General features: G+C 49.7%; 6 protein-coding genes across 6 annotated transcripts; 1 reads left to right on the top strand and 5 right to left on the bottom strand.

The window, feature by feature from the left end:
* Positions 1-229: 229 nt before the first annotated feature.
* Positions 230-2,767, bottom strand: FSST1_010986 (DUF1479 domain-containing protein; the record flags this gene model as incomplete). The annotated part of the gene is made up of 1 exon (XM_083234074.1): positions 230-2,767. One exon carries the CDS (start codon positions 2,765-2,767, stop codon positions 230-232), a length of 2,538 nt encoding a protein of 845 aa, XP_083080682.1.
* A 1,402-nt stretch (positions 2,768-4,169) lies between these two features.
* On the bottom strand, positions 4,170-5,801 carry FSST1_010985 (GMC family oxidoreductase; the record flags this gene model as incomplete). The annotated part of the gene is made up of 1 exon (XM_083234073.1): positions 4,170-5,801. One exon carries the CDS (start codon positions 5,799-5,801, stop codon positions 4,170-4,172), a length of 1,632 nt encoding a protein of 543 aa, XP_083080681.1.
* A 2,725-nt stretch (positions 5,802-8,526) lies between these two features.
* On the top strand, positions 8,527-10,056 carry FSST1_010984 (aldehyde dehydrogenase domain-containing protein; the record flags this gene model as incomplete). Its single annotated transcript, XM_083234072.1, has 1 exon — positions 8,527-10,056. The coding sequence occupies one exon, from the start codon at positions 8,527-8,529 to the stop codon at positions 10,054-10,056; it is 1,530 nt and encodes a 509-aa protein (XP_083080680.1).
* A 390-nt stretch (positions 10,057-10,446) lies between these two features.
* Positions 10,447-13,566, bottom strand: FSST1_010983 (transcription factor TFIIIC subunit TFC4; the record flags this gene model as incomplete). The annotated part of the gene is made up of 6 exons (XM_083234071.1): positions 10,447-10,868; positions 10,919-11,233; positions 11,280-11,507; positions 11,563-12,373; positions 12,422-13,478; positions 13,532-13,566. The coding sequence occupies 6 exons, from the start codon at positions 13,564-13,566 to the stop codon at positions 10,447-10,449; spliced, it is 2,868 nt and encodes a 955-aa protein (XP_083080679.1).
* An 831-nt stretch (positions 13,567-14,397) lies between these two features.
* On the bottom strand, positions 14,398-16,362 carry FSST1_010982 (RNA-binding protein VTS1; the record flags this gene model as incomplete). The annotated part of the gene is made up of 3 exons (XM_083234070.1): positions 14,398-14,426; positions 14,480-15,802; positions 15,852-16,362. 3 exons carry the CDS (start codon positions 16,360-16,362, stop codon positions 14,398-14,400), a joined length of 1,863 nt encoding a protein of 620 aa, XP_083080678.1.
* Positions 16,363-18,739: 2,377 nt separating this feature from the next.
* FSST1_010981 (mitochondrial carrier domain-containing protein) lies at positions 18,740-19,946 on the bottom strand (the record flags this gene model as incomplete). Its single annotated transcript, XM_083234068.1, has 4 exons — positions 18,740-18,875; positions 18,934-19,171; positions 19,224-19,771; positions 19,846-19,946. 4 exons carry the CDS (start codon positions 19,944-19,946, stop codon positions 18,740-18,742), a joined length of 1,023 nt encoding a protein of 340 aa, XP_083080677.1.
* Positions 19,947-20,421: the final 475 nt, after the last annotated feature.

Raw genomic sequence — 20,421 nt, 5'->3', positions numbered from 1 at the left:
ATTGGATTTTTTATATCACTGTTAAAGATTTCTGTCTAACGTGAATTCCCATGTTAACTCCGTAACTCCTGTGTAATGCTTTATGTTGATCTCGCGATAGAGTTCAAAGACATGCTAAATTCCTAACCCGGATATATGCTATTGAAGATTGAAAGAAGCAAAGGGAAAAGGTATCCAAAGATTCGACGTGACTGAGGAACAAGTATTAAGAACGAGCGTCATTGCTTGTTCACACAGAATACCCCAACATCGATCTTTCGGGGAAAAGGATAATGTTGGCTAAACGCACAACTTCCGCTTCAGCTCGAGAGTTTGGCGGTGCGTTTGTAGAGCTCTTTGTATCGGCATCGATATCCATCTCAGAATCTACCTCGCTCTTGGGCTTCGACTTGTCGGGAGGCGGCGTACCAGAACGAGTGCCAGCGACTTCCCACGGAGCGAGTCCCATGGCCTGTAATGAGGACGGGCCTCCGACTTCAGCAATTTCTTTCTCTCCGGGCCGGGTTTCGGCATCTTCTTCAACAACACCTCTCCCAGTGGAGTCAAAGTCAGGTCCGGGGTGGCCCCTTTGGAATGCTTTCCTCTGTCGTGCGAGATAAAGTGCATTTGTTTGCGTGAGTGGAGCTGCCGGGATGTACACCAGCATGCTTACCTCACTTTTACTACCACTGGGTGTTTTGAGACCATAATTGTTACTGGAAAGATAGTACGGGAGATCCGGGTGCCAGAATATGTAGTCGCCGGGCTGCAGAGTTGGCAGCGTAATCATGCTGTTTCTTAGATGCAGATGAGGATGCCAGGTTTCAGTAATTCTCTGCGCGTGACCTGGAACCGCCCCATGAATAATGGAATCAGGCTCTGTTTGCAACTTCCAGTTATCGGGAGCGAGATACTCATCCCATTCGGGGCCACTGCGGTTCTCTGGTGGTGGGTTCTTGGTTGTAAAGAATGGTCGAAGCAGATAATAAGCTGTCGCAAGCTTGGGTGAGGGCAAGAGACGGACCATCCCAGGCTCAACGGTAGAGAGGGCCAAGATTCCTTGGAACATGCGGAAGATAGTACAAGCGCCGTAACCATTGTAGAGATCAGTAGTCACAGAAGTTCGGCTGGTACATTTCCACGGATCGTAATCTTCCCATTTGCCATGGAAGATATGATTATAGGTTCCCGCGTGCTGGTACCCATCGGGTTCCCAACGCTCAAGAGATCCGTTGTCGACCTGGGCGGTGATACCTGCGGATGATTGCAAAGCTTGTATCCAATCATTGGCGGATTGTGGTGGTTCAAGAGGTGGGACGTTAAGGTTGTTAGATTGGTTCTCGCTATTCCCATGCACACGTATGCGATCGACGTAGGTAATAGGAAGGCGTGTGACAAGTTGGTCGTCGGGGCTGGTTTCCCAGAGGCCCATCATAAAGCGTTGAGCGCTCAGGACGTTAGGGTGCGCTCTTGAGCGGACTTGCGCGGGAGTCCAGAAGAAGTCAAAGCAGGCAGGATCATGTTGCTGCAATGCTTTTGCTTTCACGTGCCGCTTGCTGTCAAGATAGTCGACCGTCTCGCGGACTGCAGTATCGGTATCTGCTCTGGGAACAACCTTGCGGACAACTCCAACACCGTAGCGTCTCAGATCATGCCCGAAGCGGGCAGTCTGAACAGAGTCATCAAGATCGCCAAATTCAATTGAGGGAATTAGGTGGGCCCCAAGATCTTCTATATGACTGACCTCTTTACGCAGCGCAGTAATGAGACGAGCCCAGCTAGCTTCGAGTTCGGCCTCGTGACCGCGAATGAGGTTCTGCTTGATGCGGGCAAAACGTGAGGGGAGAGCGATAGGTTCAGGGCCCCAGAAGGAAACCACAGGTTGATTTTTATCAATGGAACAATTGCTTATAGTTGGTGTCGAACTGTTTGTTCTGGGAGTTGGCGACAGCGATGGCAAGCCGTTCGCTTTTATTGAGGGCAAAGCCGTGGTTGTCGTGCTCGAATGGCTGCCGACCATGTTGCCGGGTATATTAGCAGCGAGCGCCGCAGTGAGCTTTGCCTCGTAAGACAACCTGGCGCTTTCTGTAATAGCAGCAGTTACTAGTGACGCCGCGATCGGGGCTGAAAGAGAGGCACGATGGCGAGATTTTGTAATGCGACCAGTTTGTGTCAAGTTTAGGGCGTTGCTCTGGGGAGCTGCAGCAGGTGAAGTGGTGGTGCTGTTGGTGTTGTATGAAGATGCGCCTGAGCCTGAGCCTGAACTGGAATTGGAGTTGGAGTTGGAGCTGGAGCTGGAGATGGAGGGGTTCGAACGGCCAAGGCGGGTGCGGGAAAGAGCAGCTCTGACCTGTTGACCTGCCGCATCAGCGCCTTTTCTAGGCGGAAGGTGCACCCCTTCAGACCCTCCTCCATCTTCTGGTCCTCCTCCTCCTCCTCCTACTTCTCCTCCTACTCCTTCCGCCGCTATAACTGTTTCGACCCTTGTTGCCGTTCCCATGGTTGCAGCATCCCACTTCTCCTGCGCTTCTCTTAGGCTCCTTTGTTGTTTTGCCTCTCGTGCATCTTGTTGTTCTACATGATGAATTTGGCAATCTTCTTGCCCCATGTGACCCTGAAATGTTTTTGGCTTGGTATATCCGAGTCCATTCGTGAGTCCATCTCCTACTGCGACGGCTGCGACGGCTGCTACTCCAATCGCCGATACTAGGCCTTGAGCATGATCCAGTATGGGCGCGGAAACCTCTTCTTCACAGGTCGGCGGGAAATCGACTGTTGGTGTAGCCATATTAGCGTTGTGTAGCGTTGCGTCGTTTCGTGTTGTTGATTGTAGGTGTTGACAACGGATTCAATATTTAAATCAACGTTGCGCTGTGCTATACCGAGCCTCTGTTAATAGTTCAAAAAGAAAATGAAAATCCTCTGTATCTTGAGTGTCTCGGCCATATGTACGAAGAAGTGTGTTGAATCGAATAATTGATCAAATTACAAAAGTTCAAAAACAAAGTAATGCAGACCAGAGCAGAGGAAACCATCACAAAGCTCGTAGCGGTTCTTCTATAACTAGCTACGTACAGTACTGCTACTGATTGAGACCTTTTTAGCAGGCGGCTGGCCGGACCGGGGCTCTGCTAAGACCATCTCGTCTCATTTATCTTCCCGGAGGAGAATCTGTCGATATTCCCCATGGAGGAGTAGAGGGTCCCTGCCAGCAAACTACGAATGGATCTCATAGTACGCAGTTCGGGCCTGTCATCCGTCGAACCATTCTCTTGCTCAACGTTCCGTCCCGAAACCCCGGCAATACCCCACACTTTTCCATTTGGAGCAAGTGATGGGTGCACGGCTCTACGGGCCATAGTCCGTCTATCAATGGCCAGAAGGCCAGAGAACATAAGAAATGGCCACATGAGACTTGCGAAGGGGCAACTTGCATGATAATAAGAGATAGTGATGTGGTTAACTATTCTCTAGTTCGTTATACTTTATGCCGCCTTAGTACTGTAATCAATAATCGATGCCCCCCCATTTGGCATCTTGCCACATAGCTTATATATCCCCGATATCATTGCTACATAATGGTATTCCACATGCCCCCGTTGATCCGTCAGCTAACAGGAACATGATGTGAAGAGATTCAAAAATAAACCTTGGCAAAACATGCAACATCTCAAAAATGTCGGGTTTCCTTGTTAGTCTTAAGCTGGTCCAAATTCGCATACATGTTTCATTTCATCGGGCATGAGCAAATAGTTTCACATTATCCATATAGTCAACCACTACGGCTAAACTCTGGCGCTTCAAGTCTCGATCGAGGCAGGCACAGCGAACTTGGGCCTTTCGGCAGGATTGGTTACTGGTGGAGAGCTGCCGGCCCGGTGTGCCTGTTTAGCTGAAGCAGTGCGGCGAAATCTCGCGTGGTCGAGAAGCTGGGCAAGTCGGACAATGACAACCCGACACCAATCCGAAACAGTGAGCTCAGTTACGGTAAATCGGGCCCATTACTCCCGAGAATTGACAGAATTGGTTTGGATTGTTTTATTTTTGTTCCAACTACCTATATGCGGCAGTAATACTATACTCGCTACGAATGCAATCATACGCTAATCATTTAATCATACAGATATCCATAACAAAAACTCTCTCGAGCCAAGTCGCTCGCGGAGCATCAGGAAACCATCCGAAACACTTTACAGTCGGGAGTGCTTGGGCTTCCAGCCGTCCTCGGCAGCAATGAGCTCGGCAGCCCGCTCACCGCAGGCAAGTACCGTCACCATGGGGTTGATAGTGGGCATCTCGGGGAAGATACCAGCATCGACAATTCGGAGCTTGTTGATGCCGCGGACCTTGAGCTCGGGGTTGACAACAGCCATCTCATCTCGCTCGGTATCACCCATCTTGGTGGTACCGGCAGGGTGGTAGACGGTGTGAGCGACACGACGGGCGTACTCGCTAATCTCCTCATCGGTCTGGATCTTGGGTCCAGGGGCGACCTCCTGCTTGAGCCACTCCTTGAAGGGGCTCTGCTGGGCGATCTTACGAGCAGCCTTGATACCGTGAACAAGAGTAGCCGCATCGTAACCCTCGGGGTCGGTGAAGTAGCGGAAGTCAAGGGAAGGCTTGACAGTAGGGTCGGCCGAGGTCAAGAAGATACGGCCACGAGAGCGAGGGCGAGGAATGTTGGGTGTCATGCAGAAAGCGTAACCATCCTTAATCTTGGGGTATCCAAGACGCTCTGTGTTAAGGTGGAAAGGAATTTGGTAGCAGTGCATCATGACATCGGCAGCATCACCATCGTTGCCGGCAGCATTCTTAGGCTCGCGTCGAAGGAAGATACCAGCATCAGAGTCCATAGTGGTCTGGTTGGCAGGGACGGCCTTGTTCAGCTCCCACATGATGATGGTCTCGGGGTGATCCAAGAGGTTTTCTCCAACACCGGGGATGTCCTTGACAACGGGGATGTTGAGAGACTCGAGCTGAGCCTTGGGGCCAATACCAGAGTGGAGGAGGAGTCTGGGTGTATCGACCGCACCGGCGCACAGAATAGTCTCCTTGCGAGCATGGAGAGTATGCTTCTCGCCAGACTTGAGGGTGATGTTGATGCCTGTAGCGACATCGTTCTCGACAATGACCTTTGAGACATGAGCCTCGGTAAGAACAGTCAGGTTGGGGCGTCGCTCGTCGCCTCGAAGGATAGGGTGGATGTAAGCGACGGAAGCACTGCTGCGGTGGCCGGTGTCGGGGTTGTAAGAGACGGAGAAGAAGCCGGCACCTTGGGTCAATTGGCCCTTCTCTGAGATCTCGTGGTTAAAGTCGTGGATGATGGGAATGCCCATGGCCTCGGAGCAAGCCTTGACCCAGTCCTTAGTCAACTGGTTACGGTGACGGGGGTGGACGGGGTTCAGCTGGTTGCGCAGGTTGTCGACGCTGCGCATGACGGTTTCAAAGTCCCATCCCTTGCAACCCTTGGAGACCCAACGGTCCATATCGTGGCGGAAGGGGCGGAAGGAGATGAGGGTGTTGTGCGAGGAGCAACCGCCGAGAACCTTGGCTCGCGAGTGTCGGATATGACTGTTGCCATTGGGCTGCTCAGTCGTGGGATAGTCGTAGTCGAGGTCACCACCGAGGAGCGACAACCACTCTCGAAGGTTAAGAACATTGTTGAGACCGAAGTCTGAGGGACCACCCTCAATGACAAGGACCTTGCGCTCAGGAAGGTAGGCAGAGAGACGAGAAGCTAGAACGCAACCAGCTGTGCCACCACCCACGATAATGTAATCGTAAGCAGAGCTGGCGGAAGCGGGAAGAAACTCGGTAGTCATGTTGAAGGCTGGTGTAAGTGAATGAAAGGTAGGTACAGTAGGATAGAGGTTCAATGAAGGTATATCCAAGATGAGGACTCAGTTCAAGCGGGAGGGGTATAGGTTGATGTTGAGAAAGAGGAACTGAAGAGGAATGAGAATCGACTCAAGACTAGAAAAAGCAGAGCTCTTGTAGTCGAGAGTCGAGGCGATCAACATGTTTTTGAAATGGACGACCATCAGGTTCGAGTGGGGCCCCAGATCGCGAAAGGGATCTCTGGGACAGTATACAGTGTCAATTGATTCGAGCTACATGGTGCCCAGCCTGGATTCGATGTACTCTCATGGTTGCACGAGGTAGTGTGTGGTGGGCGAAACATGGTGTTGATTGGTTCGAGTGACCATACAGCAAGGCTCGTGTGGTGGGTGGATCAAAAAAAACACCAGCCGCCAACAAGAAGGCGAACGGCGACAGCGAGAACGAACTAACGTAGCGAGGTCCAGGGAGAAAGCTGGTTTGGCCATCAAAGTTACAGGAACGAGGCTAGCCGTAGCGGGGTCTTGGCTGGTGAAAAGATACAATGAAAAACATGCTCTGAGGTCTTCACCGACTTCGGGAATCTGTATTTGGTGATACCGAAGTCATGAATCCCGTAATAATATCCGTAATTTGTATGACGTTGTGTTTTTTTATTTTTTTATTCTAATGTCTTTTGGGTCAATTGTCTGAACTGGCAGGGTAGTGATACAGACCTACCTATCTTGGTGGTAAATAGCTTGATTCTTGAAAGTTAATTTGCCCTGTCTCTTGCACAATCTGACAACGGATATCAGGCAACGGCCATTCGCTGGGAAAACTCTGACATTCTGGCTTTGTACTCTATTCGACACCCTTTCTGTCCTGACGCCTCAGCCGCAAGATGAGCGTTAACTTGTTGGCAAGCGTTTATTTGAGAGTTGTTGAACTGAACGGTGAAAGGTGGGGCCGTCTGACGGCGAGAAATGGAGACCCGGATCCGGATCACAGCAAGCAAGGCAAGGAAGGCGCCGACTTCAGTCCCAATTTTTCCCTGTTTGCCGCATGTACCGCCTCAAGGCGAAAGGATGAATTGACTTTTTCTCTCTAGCTACGACTTTCCTCTCACTAACTTGGATACTGGGCACTTGGTACTTTCGTCATGCCTGTCTGATAAAAATGGAATTTGACAACACACTCTCACTCATTTGGATCTCAAGATATGGACGGACAGACGGCACAGGACAATGTCAGATGCATGGCCTCGGTTACGGTTGTCTTGGATAACAATCAAATCCTTTCCAACAGATGTACGATAAGTTCCTGTTCTGGTTTCGCGTGTCTACCGTTATCAATAAAAATTCACTTGAATCCCACCATGCCGGTTACCGTACATATACAGTATCCAGTACATACCCATTATCTGCAGGGACGGTTCGGTTCACCACTAAAACCCCATACATAGCCATCCTTGCCATGTGCCGCAGAGGAGGATGCCAAGTTTGAAGTGTTGCTTAGCATACTAATTAGGTAAAGCGTGGTTGGGGTAACATGCCCGTCAGATCGATATTCTCCAAAGATCGAATTTGAGCTATGGGTGATTGGATAGCCAAACTAACAGTATGCTCCGCAGAGTTTATCGGTCCCTTATTTCCTTTTTTTTTCCTCTTTTTTTTTCTGTCTTCACGTGCTTCATCCGGTTTATCCGGGCTGCAGGGTGAGAGGGTGAGAGAGCTATAGGTACCTATTATCTACAGGATATGCGAGTGATTATAGTCGTTGCTATCACGACAAAATCTTTCAAGCTAATTCTTCAATGGCAAGTAACACTGTCTTGAAAAGATAAAAAGGTTCAGAAGCTCGGGCTAAACGAAGCTCAAGGTGTGGTGTGGTAGCTACTAGGTAGGCAGTCTAGCTACCTCTCGACAATGACGTGAACATATCCACAAAGATATCCACTCTGCAGCCATTCAGTCTTGGCGTTGTTCGGCATTGTCTAGACTCTGACAGTCTGGATAATCTTTGCAGGCGAGCTGAGAACTGGGCTCTTTTTGTTGTGTCTTTATTACATAGGTACCTAGTATTCGGAGCCAAGATTGCTCCGTCAGTTTCTGCATAACCAGTAAGTAAGTGGTCTGATAATCTGCATTCTCATACCTAGTACTCTCCGCCTTCAGATAACGTGCGGCACTATCCTGGTTGGTCTTTTGCAACTTATAAACATGTTCAGGCAAGTTGCTCGAGTCATGCCCTTTTTCTATTACCTAGACCCCAAAGTGATCATCCTCACTTGCCACAAGGCGTCGTGAATGGGAAAATTATTGTTACAAGATCACTGCCAAAATGGAAATCGAAGACGATTGTCCTCCTCTTTTGCACTGCCTTTCATCTGTCATGTTGGTTGAATAGGATAAACCATTGAACAGTACTACACTTACTGTACACGGTACTCGGCTGTACTCTCATTGGCCGATCAACTCTACCGTGTGCTCACAGTATGACTCGGGCCCACGTCATTGTATCTTTCTAGATGAGGAAGGTACCCGGCATCAGTTAATAGCGGGTCTTGACGGCACTTGCATACTTGCTCTTGCTATCATCCTTACAGCCTTTATTATCTGACTTACATCCATCCCCACATACAATAGAACATCCAGACGATTCAGAGTACCTTCATCCCTTTCTGATCTTACTTGCCTTGCTGTAATTGATCTCTCCTTATCTGCTACAATGACCTTCCCATCCGATATTCACACTTTCCACTCGGGACGACCTCAATCCGAGTCATCGTCACCATCCAACACCTTTGTATCGGTCGATCCAAGCAACGCAAAGCCTCTTGCAACTATCTACACCACCACTCCAGACCAACTCAACCAGACAGTCGCAGCTGCCCAGGCTGCCTTCCCTGCCTGGTCTCAAACACCAGCTCCTCGACGTGCCGCCATTCTTCTCAAGGCAGCTTCTATCCTACGCGAGCGCAACGATGAGCTTGCATTGATCGAGACCCTTGATACTGGCAAGCCTTGGTCGGAAACTTCAACGGTTGACGTTGTGACCGGTGTCGATGTTCTTGAGTATTACGCACATATGGCTGCTGGCAGCTTCCCTGGCCAGAACACTCGTCTTCGCTCCGACGCCTTTGTTCTCACAACCCATGAGCCCCTAGGTGTTTGCGCTGGCATTGGTGCTTGGAACTATCCCATACAGATCGCTCTCTGGAAGTCAGCGCCATGCCTGGCCGCCGGCAACTGCATGGTTTACAAGCCCAGTGAGGTCACACCCCTTCATGCCGAAGCACTCGCCAAAATCTATATCGAGGCGGGTGTCCCTCCAGGAGTATTCAACGTTGTTTACGGTGATGGTATCGCCGTAGGAGCACCCCTCGTGGCCCATAGTGGCATTGCTAAAGTGAGCTTTACTGGTCAAGTAAGCACCGGCAGCAAGGTTGCCAGCCAAGCAGTCACAGATATGAAGGGCGTTACTATGGAGTTGGGAGGAAAGAGCCCACTCGTTATCCTGCCCGATGCCGACGTAGAAGACGCGGCCGACACCGCCATGGTCGCCAACTTCTTCTCGACCGGTCAAGTGTGCACCAACGGAACCCGTGTGTTCGTCCCAGACACACTGCTAGCCCAGGTGGAAGAAGCCATTGTCCAGCGATGTCGAGAGGGGATCCGTATGGGTCTACCACAAAAGGCCGAGACCAACTTCGGCCCTATGGTTAGCGCTGCACAGCAGGAGAAGGTCAAGATGTACATCCAACACGGTCGCTCAGTGGACAAGGCAAAGGTCTTGTTCGATGGTTCACAAGAGTCTAGCATGCCACAGCCAACTTCTGAAGGCTTTTGGGTCCACCCCGTTGTCTTTACCAACTGCACTGACGACATGCGCGTGACAAGAGAGGAGATCTTTGGTCCAGTTATGTGCATTATGCCTTATAAGACACAGGGACGCCCTCGCCCAGAGTGGCTGCCGGAGCTCATCGCCCGAGCCAACGACACCTCAATGGGACTTGCTGCCGGTGTTGTCTCCTCCGATGTCGGTTTGGCGCAAGAAGTCGTTCAGAAACTCGACGCTGGCATCACCTGGATTAACACTTGGGGTGAATCCCCTGCAGAGATGCCCGTTGGAGGCTGGAAGATGAGTGGCATTGGCTTGGAGAATGGCCATGAGGGCATCTCAGCCTACATGAGGACAAAGAGCACGCTGGTCCAGCTGGGCAGGGGTGCCTGCAAGGGTGTTTTCTCCAAATTGTAAATCTATAGCATATTTTAATTTAAAATGATACCTATTTTCGTGTTTAAATAACGGAACACATCGCGTGCTTCACATGTCTACTATATTGTATTGTTCATTGCGGACTGTTGGCTTTTATGTTCGACTAAGCCATGCTTCACTATTTCAGGTGCCAGTTCAACGCAGTGCATATGCAATACTGGCAACCATTTTGTGACCCAGATATGTTGTATTCCTTGTCATCCTGGGAAACGATGAGAGCTTAACGGAATTAACAGTCAAGTTTGGATGGACAGATAAAAGTATCCCGTGCACCTCTCATACTTAATTATTTTGTATTTAACAACCAACTTCTTCCATTACATTTATGATAAATGTTCTGGGTATTCTGATGTTAGTCTCCTTGGCTAACTATAGCTTGATTCTTCCTTTTAACAAAGACAATGCCTTATTGTTCTGATTAATCACCAGCAATGCGTATTCATTACTTGTTACCATAACCTCGAGTCCCCCAAGACCTTCTGCGTGCCCTCTGCAATCCCGCAATACCTTCTTTGCTCTCGAGTAGTACTCTAGAGCTAGGTAGTTTATACCCAGAAGCTGGTACAGGCGGCCTATGTTGTAGTACGCCTCTGCCTTGTTTTGACTGCTCTGTTCGAGCGAGCCTGTTGGGCCCAGTTCTGCATAGCGCGACAAGAATGACTGGCCTTGCAGCAGTAAGTACTGTCGATTTGTTGATTGGCGCTTGAGCCCATAGTGAACATATGCCAACCCAAGGCTTAGATTCACCATAGGATTATCAGGGCCCAAAGCCCGAGATCGGAGGAAGTATCCTATGAAACGACGTCAGTCGAGTTGCGCTAGAGCAAACAGAGCTACTTACCTAGAGCGTATGTATAACTTGTTGATGTGAATAGAATATGCCCGTACAACATCAGTACACAAGCATCCAGTGATGGCTCTCTCTTCTTGACCAAATCTTCGCTGGACTCGCTTTCGCCATAGGCTTCATCCATGGCTTTGATCTGACGGAGAATATATTTTTGGGCTGGCCCTGATGTATACCAGGATACAGGAGATTGGCATAGGTTTGATACAAGAGCAAACATGCGGTACGAATCAGAGGTTGCGCCATCCCTCATTAGCTGGCGAGCAGTTGCGATACACTTCTCCTCATCGCTTGTGTAAATAGCACAAACTACAAAAGTTAGTATCCCTGAAGCATCGTGACGCAATTTACTTACCACTCCATGCAATATGAATGATAAATCCGTGCTCTGGGGCTTGGAATGCAGTTGAATCTCGAGCAGCTTCACACACTTGATAAGCTTCATCACGCCGATGTGCGATAGCGAGACCAATGGCATAGTCAAGAAAAAGATCGAGCCAGTTGTTGAAAGAAATACCCCGATGGCTCTCGAGATCTGAAGAACCTGCTTCTCCATTCCCGTTGTCCGGTTGAGGTGCGAGGGCTGTTGAAATTTCAAAGTCAGTAAGTGATCTGTCCACGGGGCTTAGCAAACTCACTTCTCGCCAATCTCTCGTACATTTGAGACAGCTCGTTTTGTGGTTGACCTGCTTCTTGCTGTTGCACATGATTCTTTGGTCCTAAGAAATGCAAATACTTATCCCAAGTATAGAATTTCTTGATTGATCGGAAGTCGTCCACAAGTTCTTTTGAAGAGGCCATCCATTCTGGAATCAAATCTTGATAACCCTCCTTAATTTTTCGTCGGAGATCTTGAACAATTTCATACTGTTCTGCCAACTTTACGGCACGCGCCTGTTCTTCTTGACGACGCTTCTCTGCACCGGCCAGTCGTTTTGGTCGGTAGCGTCGTGTTATGAGCCGCTTTCCAAAAGCATCTGTCCTTCGAGGAACAGCTTGGGCTTTTCGTGGAGCCCGGCGACTGGGCTGTTCAGTAGCTGTGCTCGAGTCTTGGCCGCTTTCATTGTTATGATCTCGGTCCCGGATCTCTCGGAGAGCCATTGCCTCAGCAGCCAAGATAAGAGCTTCTTCTTCCTCTCTAGCTTTTTCATACATGTTGGCCAGCTCGATACGAGCATCGATATTATCCTCGTCCGCATCGATAGCAGCCAGGAAATACTCCTCGGCAGTTGCATTCTCGCCAATCGCAGAATGGCATCGTCCTAGCTGCAGTAAAATTGTTGCATCTGCATCACCGGGCAAATCACGAAGTATGTGGTAGTACGAGATCGCCAATGGGGTATGACCACGATGAGCCAACTCTTCTGCAAGATCAAAAGTTAAGAAGGGAAACTCAATGGCGAAGTCTCTCGTAATAAGGGACTCAGGGTCGAACCACCACAGATGTTTCTATTGCACTGTTAGCATGGCTTCTTTTGTGACGCTTTGGCTGCTTACCATGGCTTCTTCCTCATCGCCAATTCGAAATCTGTAAATCGCCAGACGTGCACGAAGGTCCAAAGGAAATGACCGGCCATAAAGGTCGGGATTCCAAAGTCTAGCTCTGAATTCTGGAACACCTGCTCGTCTTTCATCATCCATATCCCACTCACGGTCATCGGATTGCCAGTCATTCCAATATCCTTCAGACTCTCGGCCCAAAGCCCATCTAGCTAGCGCCTTCGCCTCTTGGATGGCATCCTGATAACGGCCGGTTGAAGCAAACAGTTCCACGTAGATTCCGATATCAGTCCACGGTGATTCTATCATACCAAGGCTCGTTTCTTTCTTCTCGTGGTCAAAGAAACGCTTGTAGGCTGCAATTGCGCTAGGGACGGCTGCTTCTGCTTGCTTGTTGTCAACACAGGCTTCTGCAAGCTTTCTGACGATTTCAAGATCGTAGGGACGATGCCTCAACACAACCTTGTAGTCGGAAATAGCGGCAGCAAGATGACCTTGCTTGTGACAGACCAGACCCTTCCCTAATCTTGCGTCCAGGTTTGTATGATCAGCGCGTAGCGCGGCAGAGTAGCAAAGTCTTGCAGTATTGAGATTCCCGGCCTCATCGTCCCCTGTATTCTCCAATGCGAACGATGCGCATCGAAGCCATCCGTTGACATCTTTAGGGCGAAGGTGGGCAGCATAGACCATTGCAGACAGCGACTTGCTCATATCACCCTGCTCGCCGAAGATGGAAGCCAAGGTCGTCCATGCTTGGTGTGTTTCTGCATTGATTCTGATGACTTCAAATACAAGGTCCAGCGCTAACGAGTAGTCACCACTCAGGAAAGCTTGGTTAACTTTTGACAGTCGCGCTGTGATATCGCCTCTAGGCTTGGCTGCTTTTCGCGGACCTCGAGCTCCCTTCCCACGTAACCCAGCGCGATTTGCCGAGGCTGGAACAACTTCATCACGTTGCTCATTTATAAAGTTCCTTACAGTCTGGTCAAATTTGGCAATATCATCCTCCAACTCCTCCAGGTCAGAATCTGCATCAGAGGCATTCTCGTGTTGCCTATCTCGATTAGTATGTATTTTTTATCATTCGAAAAACGAAATAGTACGAACCTTTCCATCATCTCCAGATTTCCATCTCCCGACATCTTGCATATCGGTATCTTGAAATTCCGACGAAACTGTAGTGTTGATACTTTTGATTTGAAGTTGACAATGGATATAACGATTGGCGTCAAGACGTGGCGCAAGAAAGGTGGCTCAGCTGTTGGTCACGTGTTTCGTAAAGCCTGTCTCAGACCTGAATGCTACCTCATAGTACCTCAACACTTGGAGGATGTTTCGCCATCTGTTTAGAGCTTATATTCCGTTACAAGATTTAGTACTGATGTTAAGCTCTGTGGCTTTGCCGACCTAACTACTGTTACTCACATACTGCTGTACTTCCGGGTTGTCACTTTTAAGCGGATATCTCTTCTTAGATTGAACAAGCCGCCCTCAATACCTCAACACTTGCGCAATAACCACACATTAGCATTTTACTAAAAAGCCCCAGTAGAATCGGTGCCCAGGTACCAAGTTGCTCAAACCTCGTTGCGTAAGCCGTTTGACTATACGCTCGTGATAAGGGTTTACCTGCCCATCTATGTACATTGTGAAACAAGTGTTGCAGACAGCCTAGACTAGGGTTTTGTGGCATATTCAAAGTCACGGAAATCACGGGTGGATGCTGAAATAAGTAAACAGTTTATTGCAAATAAGACACAAGACGTTACTATCAACTCATGACGTCGCGATAACTCGTCGTTCTCGCGCTCGACTATAATTCTGAGTTGCGCAGGTTGACGTTCATCTCCCTGGGTAACAAAGACGAACAAGTCAAGAACTTGAAGGAAATTCAGCACCATCTGAAAGAAAACAAACCACCCTACAATCCACTTTTGAAGGTCTCTATGCGTGCATGCCCGGTCATGATGTTTCTAGCTCAGTTTTCCTTCGGCCTTGGCTTCTGCGAAAAGGTTAGTAGTTGCTGTTAGACGATGGATTGTTTCAAAAGCCTACCCTTGACCTGCTCAAAGACCTTGAGCATCTTTCGGCGTGCACCAAGAGCATTCACGCCACGCTCCTCTAGGGCCTTGTCATCCAACTCAATGAGATCCGTCCATTTCATGTCCTTAAGGTTGTCGGTGTATTTGTGAAGACGAAGACTTCGCAACCAGCTAGGGATGTCCTGTAGGAGGGTTGGGTCGGTAGGATCTTCCGGAGGCTTCGAGCTACCGCGACGACCACGAGGAGACCGTCCACGATTCATGTCAGAATGGTCCGATAGATAACCCTCGTGGCCACCCATACCAAGGCTACCCATATTGACAGATTGCATGCCAGCGCTCAACAGTGGCGATGATCCATCGTATGCGCTGAGGAAACCATTGTTTTGCGGTGAGGCGAAAGGGGCCATGTGAGCAAGTCCAGGCTGCATGGCGAGCCCGGGAGAGCTAGGACGAGAACGTTGGCCACCCAAACCGAGGGTCTGCTGTGCTTGAAGGGCCATGATCTGCTCCCGGCTAAGTACTTGTCCGTGCTCGTTAATCATGACTACGTTAGCATTCGGGAGATTGATGCCATGCTGGGGACCAGCAGGTACAGGGTTCTGGCCGTTGCCAGGTGTACCGTCGTTGGATCTAGCACGACGATACTTTCGTACATCATCAAGCGCGAACCGGTTGTTAACCGTCGACAGGGCCGCAAGCTTCATGGCTGTGGCATTAGCAACCATGTCAGCTTGGTTGCCCCCAGTGGCAGCTGCATTGAAAGTACTTGTCATTGGTGTGTTGACCATAGAAGCCCAGTTACCACTGCCAGCGTTGTAGGGTGACAGCAAAGGCAGATCTGCGGGGGTTTTCTCGGGAGCATTGAGTGTTGTTTGCTGGATCGTACTGTTGCTTGACAGTTGGGGGGGACGGGGTGATCGAAGACCGCCTGATGGTGTCGGCTGCACAAATTGACCCATCGGCGTCTGGCCCGATGGTGCTTTCGCAGAGGTGTCTCCATTTCCGCCACTGTGCCAAGGCGAGGAACCAGCAGGCCCGGCATCACGACTATCCTGAGGAGCACTGATGGAAGGGGCAGCCATGGACGACCGGTGATCCAGAGCGATGCTGTTACGGTTCGATGAGGGTGGGTTTCCGGTCTGCTGGGTAAACTTGGCCTTCTCGGTCGCGATAGCAGCTGCGGCGTCGGGGAACATGGCGCTGATGGTTGTGGGATCGAGTCCGGAGTGTCTCTTGGTAGAAGGGGCAATGACGGAGCTGCGCGCCATGGAGTTGCGGGCAGAGTCGACATTCAGCTTGTTCATAGCATCACTAAGACGGTTGGACATGGGATCTGCGGTTGTGTTAGACATGAGGCAAGTTCGTTTTGGTACCTTTCATACCTTTTTCGAAGCTAGCAGGAGAGAGAACACCTGACAGCGGATGGTTCTTGCCCATCTGTTGGAGTACCTGAATGAAGAAGCGAATTTGGACTTGGGTTGTCTGCTGCAGCAAAGCATACAGGGCAGCAGTACGCTCGGCCTCGCTCAGGACACGGAACCATTGCTCGATGGCACTGAGCTCATCCTTGAAATCCTGATCGAGAGTAGCAGCAGCCATTTCCTCCAGTGTTGTCTCGTACTGATCGATATCAGCAATCCATTGCTGGGCAATCTTGTCCTGAGAGTCCGACTCGGCATTGTTCGGGCCAAGATTCTGCTGAGCCTGACCGTAGAAGTCGGAAGACGGTCGAATACGGCTGGACGGAGAAGGGCCAGAGAGGGATGCCATGTCGGCCGAGGCGCGAAGTGAGTGTCCGGAGCCAACAGCTCTCGAAGAAGGCGGTCGCAAGGTTGAGGTGTTGTTAGCCTCGGGTGTGCTATTCCTGTTTCCGATAACGTGGTTTCCAGACATGTTGTGCATTATCGGGGTTGGTTAAAGTATAATAAGGTTGTAAGGGCAAAGCGCACGGAATATGATGGTGGCAAGCAAAAGGTGACAAGAATCGTCTCTCTCCTGCAGTGACCGGCTGACCTCAAAGGAGCTTAGACTTCAAGCAAGGCAAGAAATTTAGAACATTAAGTAGCCAGACGATGAACAGCGCTGCAGAATTGTTAGACGGTATTCGTAAATTGAGATTGAATAGAGAGATCATCCCATGCCGTTTGATCGGACGGCCTGGAGACGCAACCGCGGGAGGGGTGGGAAGGAGCGTCGTACCGAGCATACAAATGATACCGGAGGTATAGTAAGTACCTAACCTTGGTAGGTGAGCAAAGAAAGGACGAAGTCTGCTTCCAGGCAGGCCACAGTGATCCTGATTAAATCCCGCCGTTGTATGAAATAACGGACCGTCGTCCTTTAGCGATGAACTCGTCAAAGGACAATGGGATGGTCATGAGCAAAAGTCAGGATTCGTGTTCCTCTCTTCACAGCGAAGGCCTCAGCCCCTGGGCTTACCCAATTGGGGCCACCCACCGTAAAGGGCCCACAGGCCTATCAGATGGAAAAAAAGGCCATTAATCCTTGTCCTTATGATCGGATTTACATCGATAATACACCGTTGCCTGAGGCGCTTGCGAGTTTATGTTTATGTGTGGCAAAAGTGTCGTAGGATAGAGAAGCAAGCAGTTACAATGACATGGAATAATTTAGTGAAGATGCAGTTGACCAAGTAGTGGCCGTTTGTCATCTGTAAGCATTTACATACTACTAGGTGCTAGGTACAATTGGTTTTCCGAAGTTCCATGCAACACCATCGAACAAACAGATATTGACGTACTACCTCGTGCTAATTAGCAACACTGATTACTACGGCGTTAAACCGACGAGGAACTCAGGAAAAGAGTATCGTTAAATCAATTTACATTGCAGCTCTTGCGACAACACGGAGTTGTGGGAAGGCGAACACCAAATCTGATGCTGTCGCAACAAATATGTAAGGCATCACATTGCTCAATCAAATCCAACGAATCACCATGTGTTATGACGCAGGAACAGCACAAATGCAAGCAGTACTTCATCAACACATGTACTTGTGGGACTGGGAATTGCAGCTTGGAGTTCAGGCAGTAGTTTTCGGTATTCTACCTCATGTTCCTGGAAAGCCAAGCAACATGCTTTACTCGGGACTGTCACAGCATCATTCGCCGAGACGTACGTATCGACATCCACCACCTTTTTTTGGTCGGGCTAATCGTATGGTATTTCCATCGTTCATTTGCGCAGGTTCTATCGTGTGTATGCCGTAACCGAGCAATGCGAATGCTCCAAATTGACGCCTCAATATTCCTTTGCCGAGTGCTTAGACAGTCTCGCGCTTGCCCTCCTTAGCCTCCTTCTGTTAGAGTTGTTAGCCAGCTGTTCAAATCCGTGGTATCGTTTTCAATCGGGGGTGCGGGCGTACCAGGGCCTTCATGTTGCCGTGAAGAGCATGTCGATGGTTTCGTCGGAACTTGGGGTCGGTACCCTTAAGAGAAGGGTAACGGGAAGTCTTGGGCTTCTTGATTCTACGCGCGAGTTAGCGATCGCCCGTTGTTAATGAATTTCGAGATAAATACCCGTTCCGGTGCGCCTTGCGCGACTGGTTGTGCTGGGAGCTGTTCTTTGACTCTGCGACAGTGTCAGTGACCTCTACATCTTCTTCTGGTTATTTTCTGAGGCTCCCACGTACTCGCCATTGCTGCTGATTGATTCCCTTTGTCGACGGAGACGGATCAAGAAGTTGCGAGGTGAAAGGTAAAATGTGCGTGAGGAAGCCCTAGAGGGGAAGGAATGGCCCGAACGGGCCAGACCTAATCCGGCAGCCTGCACGTGCTTTGGGTGTCCACTTTTCTTAGGTATCTCAACTTATGAGGGGCTACGCTGGTTTATTTGAAGCAGCTCAACTTGCATGTTGATGTAGGTAATTCACTGCTGAGAGTGACCATACCAATGCAGGGCTATGTAAGTCGGCTATCAACCAGATGCTACACGATAAGGACTACAGTGCTACACTTGATGGGAATGAACAATGTGGTGTGAGAACAACGATTGCAATCACTTCTGTTCATGTTGGGTAGAGAAACCCTATAATTCTAGGTAAACAGTGTGTACCAAAGTAGAGACAACCTCGACGTAGCTCACGTTCATTACTAAGGTCACAGTAAAGAATTCAACGCTAATTACTGGAGAAATATGCAAGCAAAAAACACCTACCTGTCCGTTTCTAATCCCACTTTTGCAAAAACCCTTCCTCTCAAACATTGACCCTTGTTGGTCGTGATTAGTCCTCACCAGCTGTTGCCCTAATCTAAGTGCTTGTCACCGGTTTCGCCGCAACGCTGTGAGCTGCTGCTGCTGCGGCAGTCTTCTCGGCAGTACGGCTGATTTTGCGGAGATGAATGGACTTGATATATCGAATCAGAAGGATGAACATCAACTCAACCCTATGAGCGGAAATATGTCAGCAATGGCAGCTTCTCTGCGGAAATCAAATCGTCTTACCTCTCCTTTGCTGTCATCAAAATACCCTGGACGAGAAGTCCCTTGAGAATCTGTGGCCCAATGCCTTTGAACAAACCCAGCATGCCCTCATGTTCTATGATGAACTTCATAACTTCAACGAAACTGGTAAAGGGCTTGCCGTTGCGAGCCGGGGGTGGCTTTGATTGGAGGCCAACCTTGGCCACGATCAAAGGTTGAGTGACGATAGTCGCAAGTGCTTTAGACATAGCACCCAACACTGCCATCACGGTTAGCATAGTTCTGATCGCAGCTCCAGATCGCAGACTCACAGAATGCCTCGCCTGGTCTCAGACTAGTCTTGCCAGGGAACATCACTTCCTTTAGCCGCTCGTACGCGCCATAAGTAATGGCAGGGTTCACAACAAGAACGAGACTGGCCTTGAGACCTCGCCAGAGACCCGATACACCATCTGGGCCATCAATAACCTCCCGGGCTGTGGCGAGAAGACCCTTGCGGTCAGACTTGCTGGCTGTTTGCTGGCGCGTGGTAACTACTGCGACAGGGATTGTAAAGACTTGGGCAATGGCTCCTGCGATAGCACCCAAACCCAGCTCCACGACGGTAGAAGGGTTCGCGGTTCCCTTGCGTGATTTGAGATACAACGTTCTGACGATGGTGTACCAATAGAAGTAGGCAAAGTTGGTTGACGCAACTCCGATCAAAGAACCGCCCATGCCAGCGTAGAGACCTTTCATGCCGTCATCGGCAACAATTCGCGTGATGGCATCCCATGTCGAGGTGTAGTGTGGTTCGTCAGTCGGGGAAGGGCCTTTGCTAGGATCTGGTTTGATTTGAACCTGGAGACGAGTCTTGACACTTTATTTGCGATCGTCAGCATGCGCAACTACCGAGCAGGGGATACGAGATGAATGCAGAAGACGAGGACTTACATGTCAAGAGGGTAGACCAGCGCGTTGGCTAGAACAGCGCCTGTAGCGCCAGCCACGGCGCGACCCCAAGGAGAAATCTCAGGTTTCGATTGCGCAGCCATGATGCGATAATTGTCAAGTTCTTGAAGAGTAAGGAAATACAAACTATGGCCAAGATCTATGCTGTTGTCTTGTCGCAAGGTCGAGCGTGACCTTTACATGGGCCCGAGCAGGGCATCATACCGTTATCAAAAGATTGAACGGGCCTGCGACCGGTTCAGGGCCGAGGTTCGAGTCCACCGGTCTCGGCAGATTCCCTGAATCCCCCCGCCTGTGATTTGACTCGGGGGACACGTTACCTACCTCGGCTAGTCTCAGTTTACCTACCCGGAACTCCAAATACTACCTCCTATTTACTTTATTACATACTAGTCTAGCTGGCTGTCTCTGCACGTGGAAAGTTCCATTATGACGTTTATCAAATAGTTGCAATATTATATCAAGCATCTGAATATGCATGGTAGATATAGAAGTGGAAACAACCCATGTCTTCCTCATCTGCATGTGGCTACTGTCTGTTACTTGATCTTTCTCTCA

The sequence above is a fragment of the Fusarium sambucinum genome, chromosome III, assembly GCF_050947815.1.
Source record: "Fusarium sambucinum isolate potato_lamoka chromosome III, whole genome shotgun sequence".
Taxonomy (NCBI): Eukaryota; Fungi; Ascomycota; class Sordariomycetes; order Hypocreales; family Nectriaceae; genus Fusarium; species Fusarium sambucinum.
The sequence above is the reverse complement of the archived record's forward strand: the minus strand, read 5'-3'. Positions and strand labels throughout refer to the sequence as shown.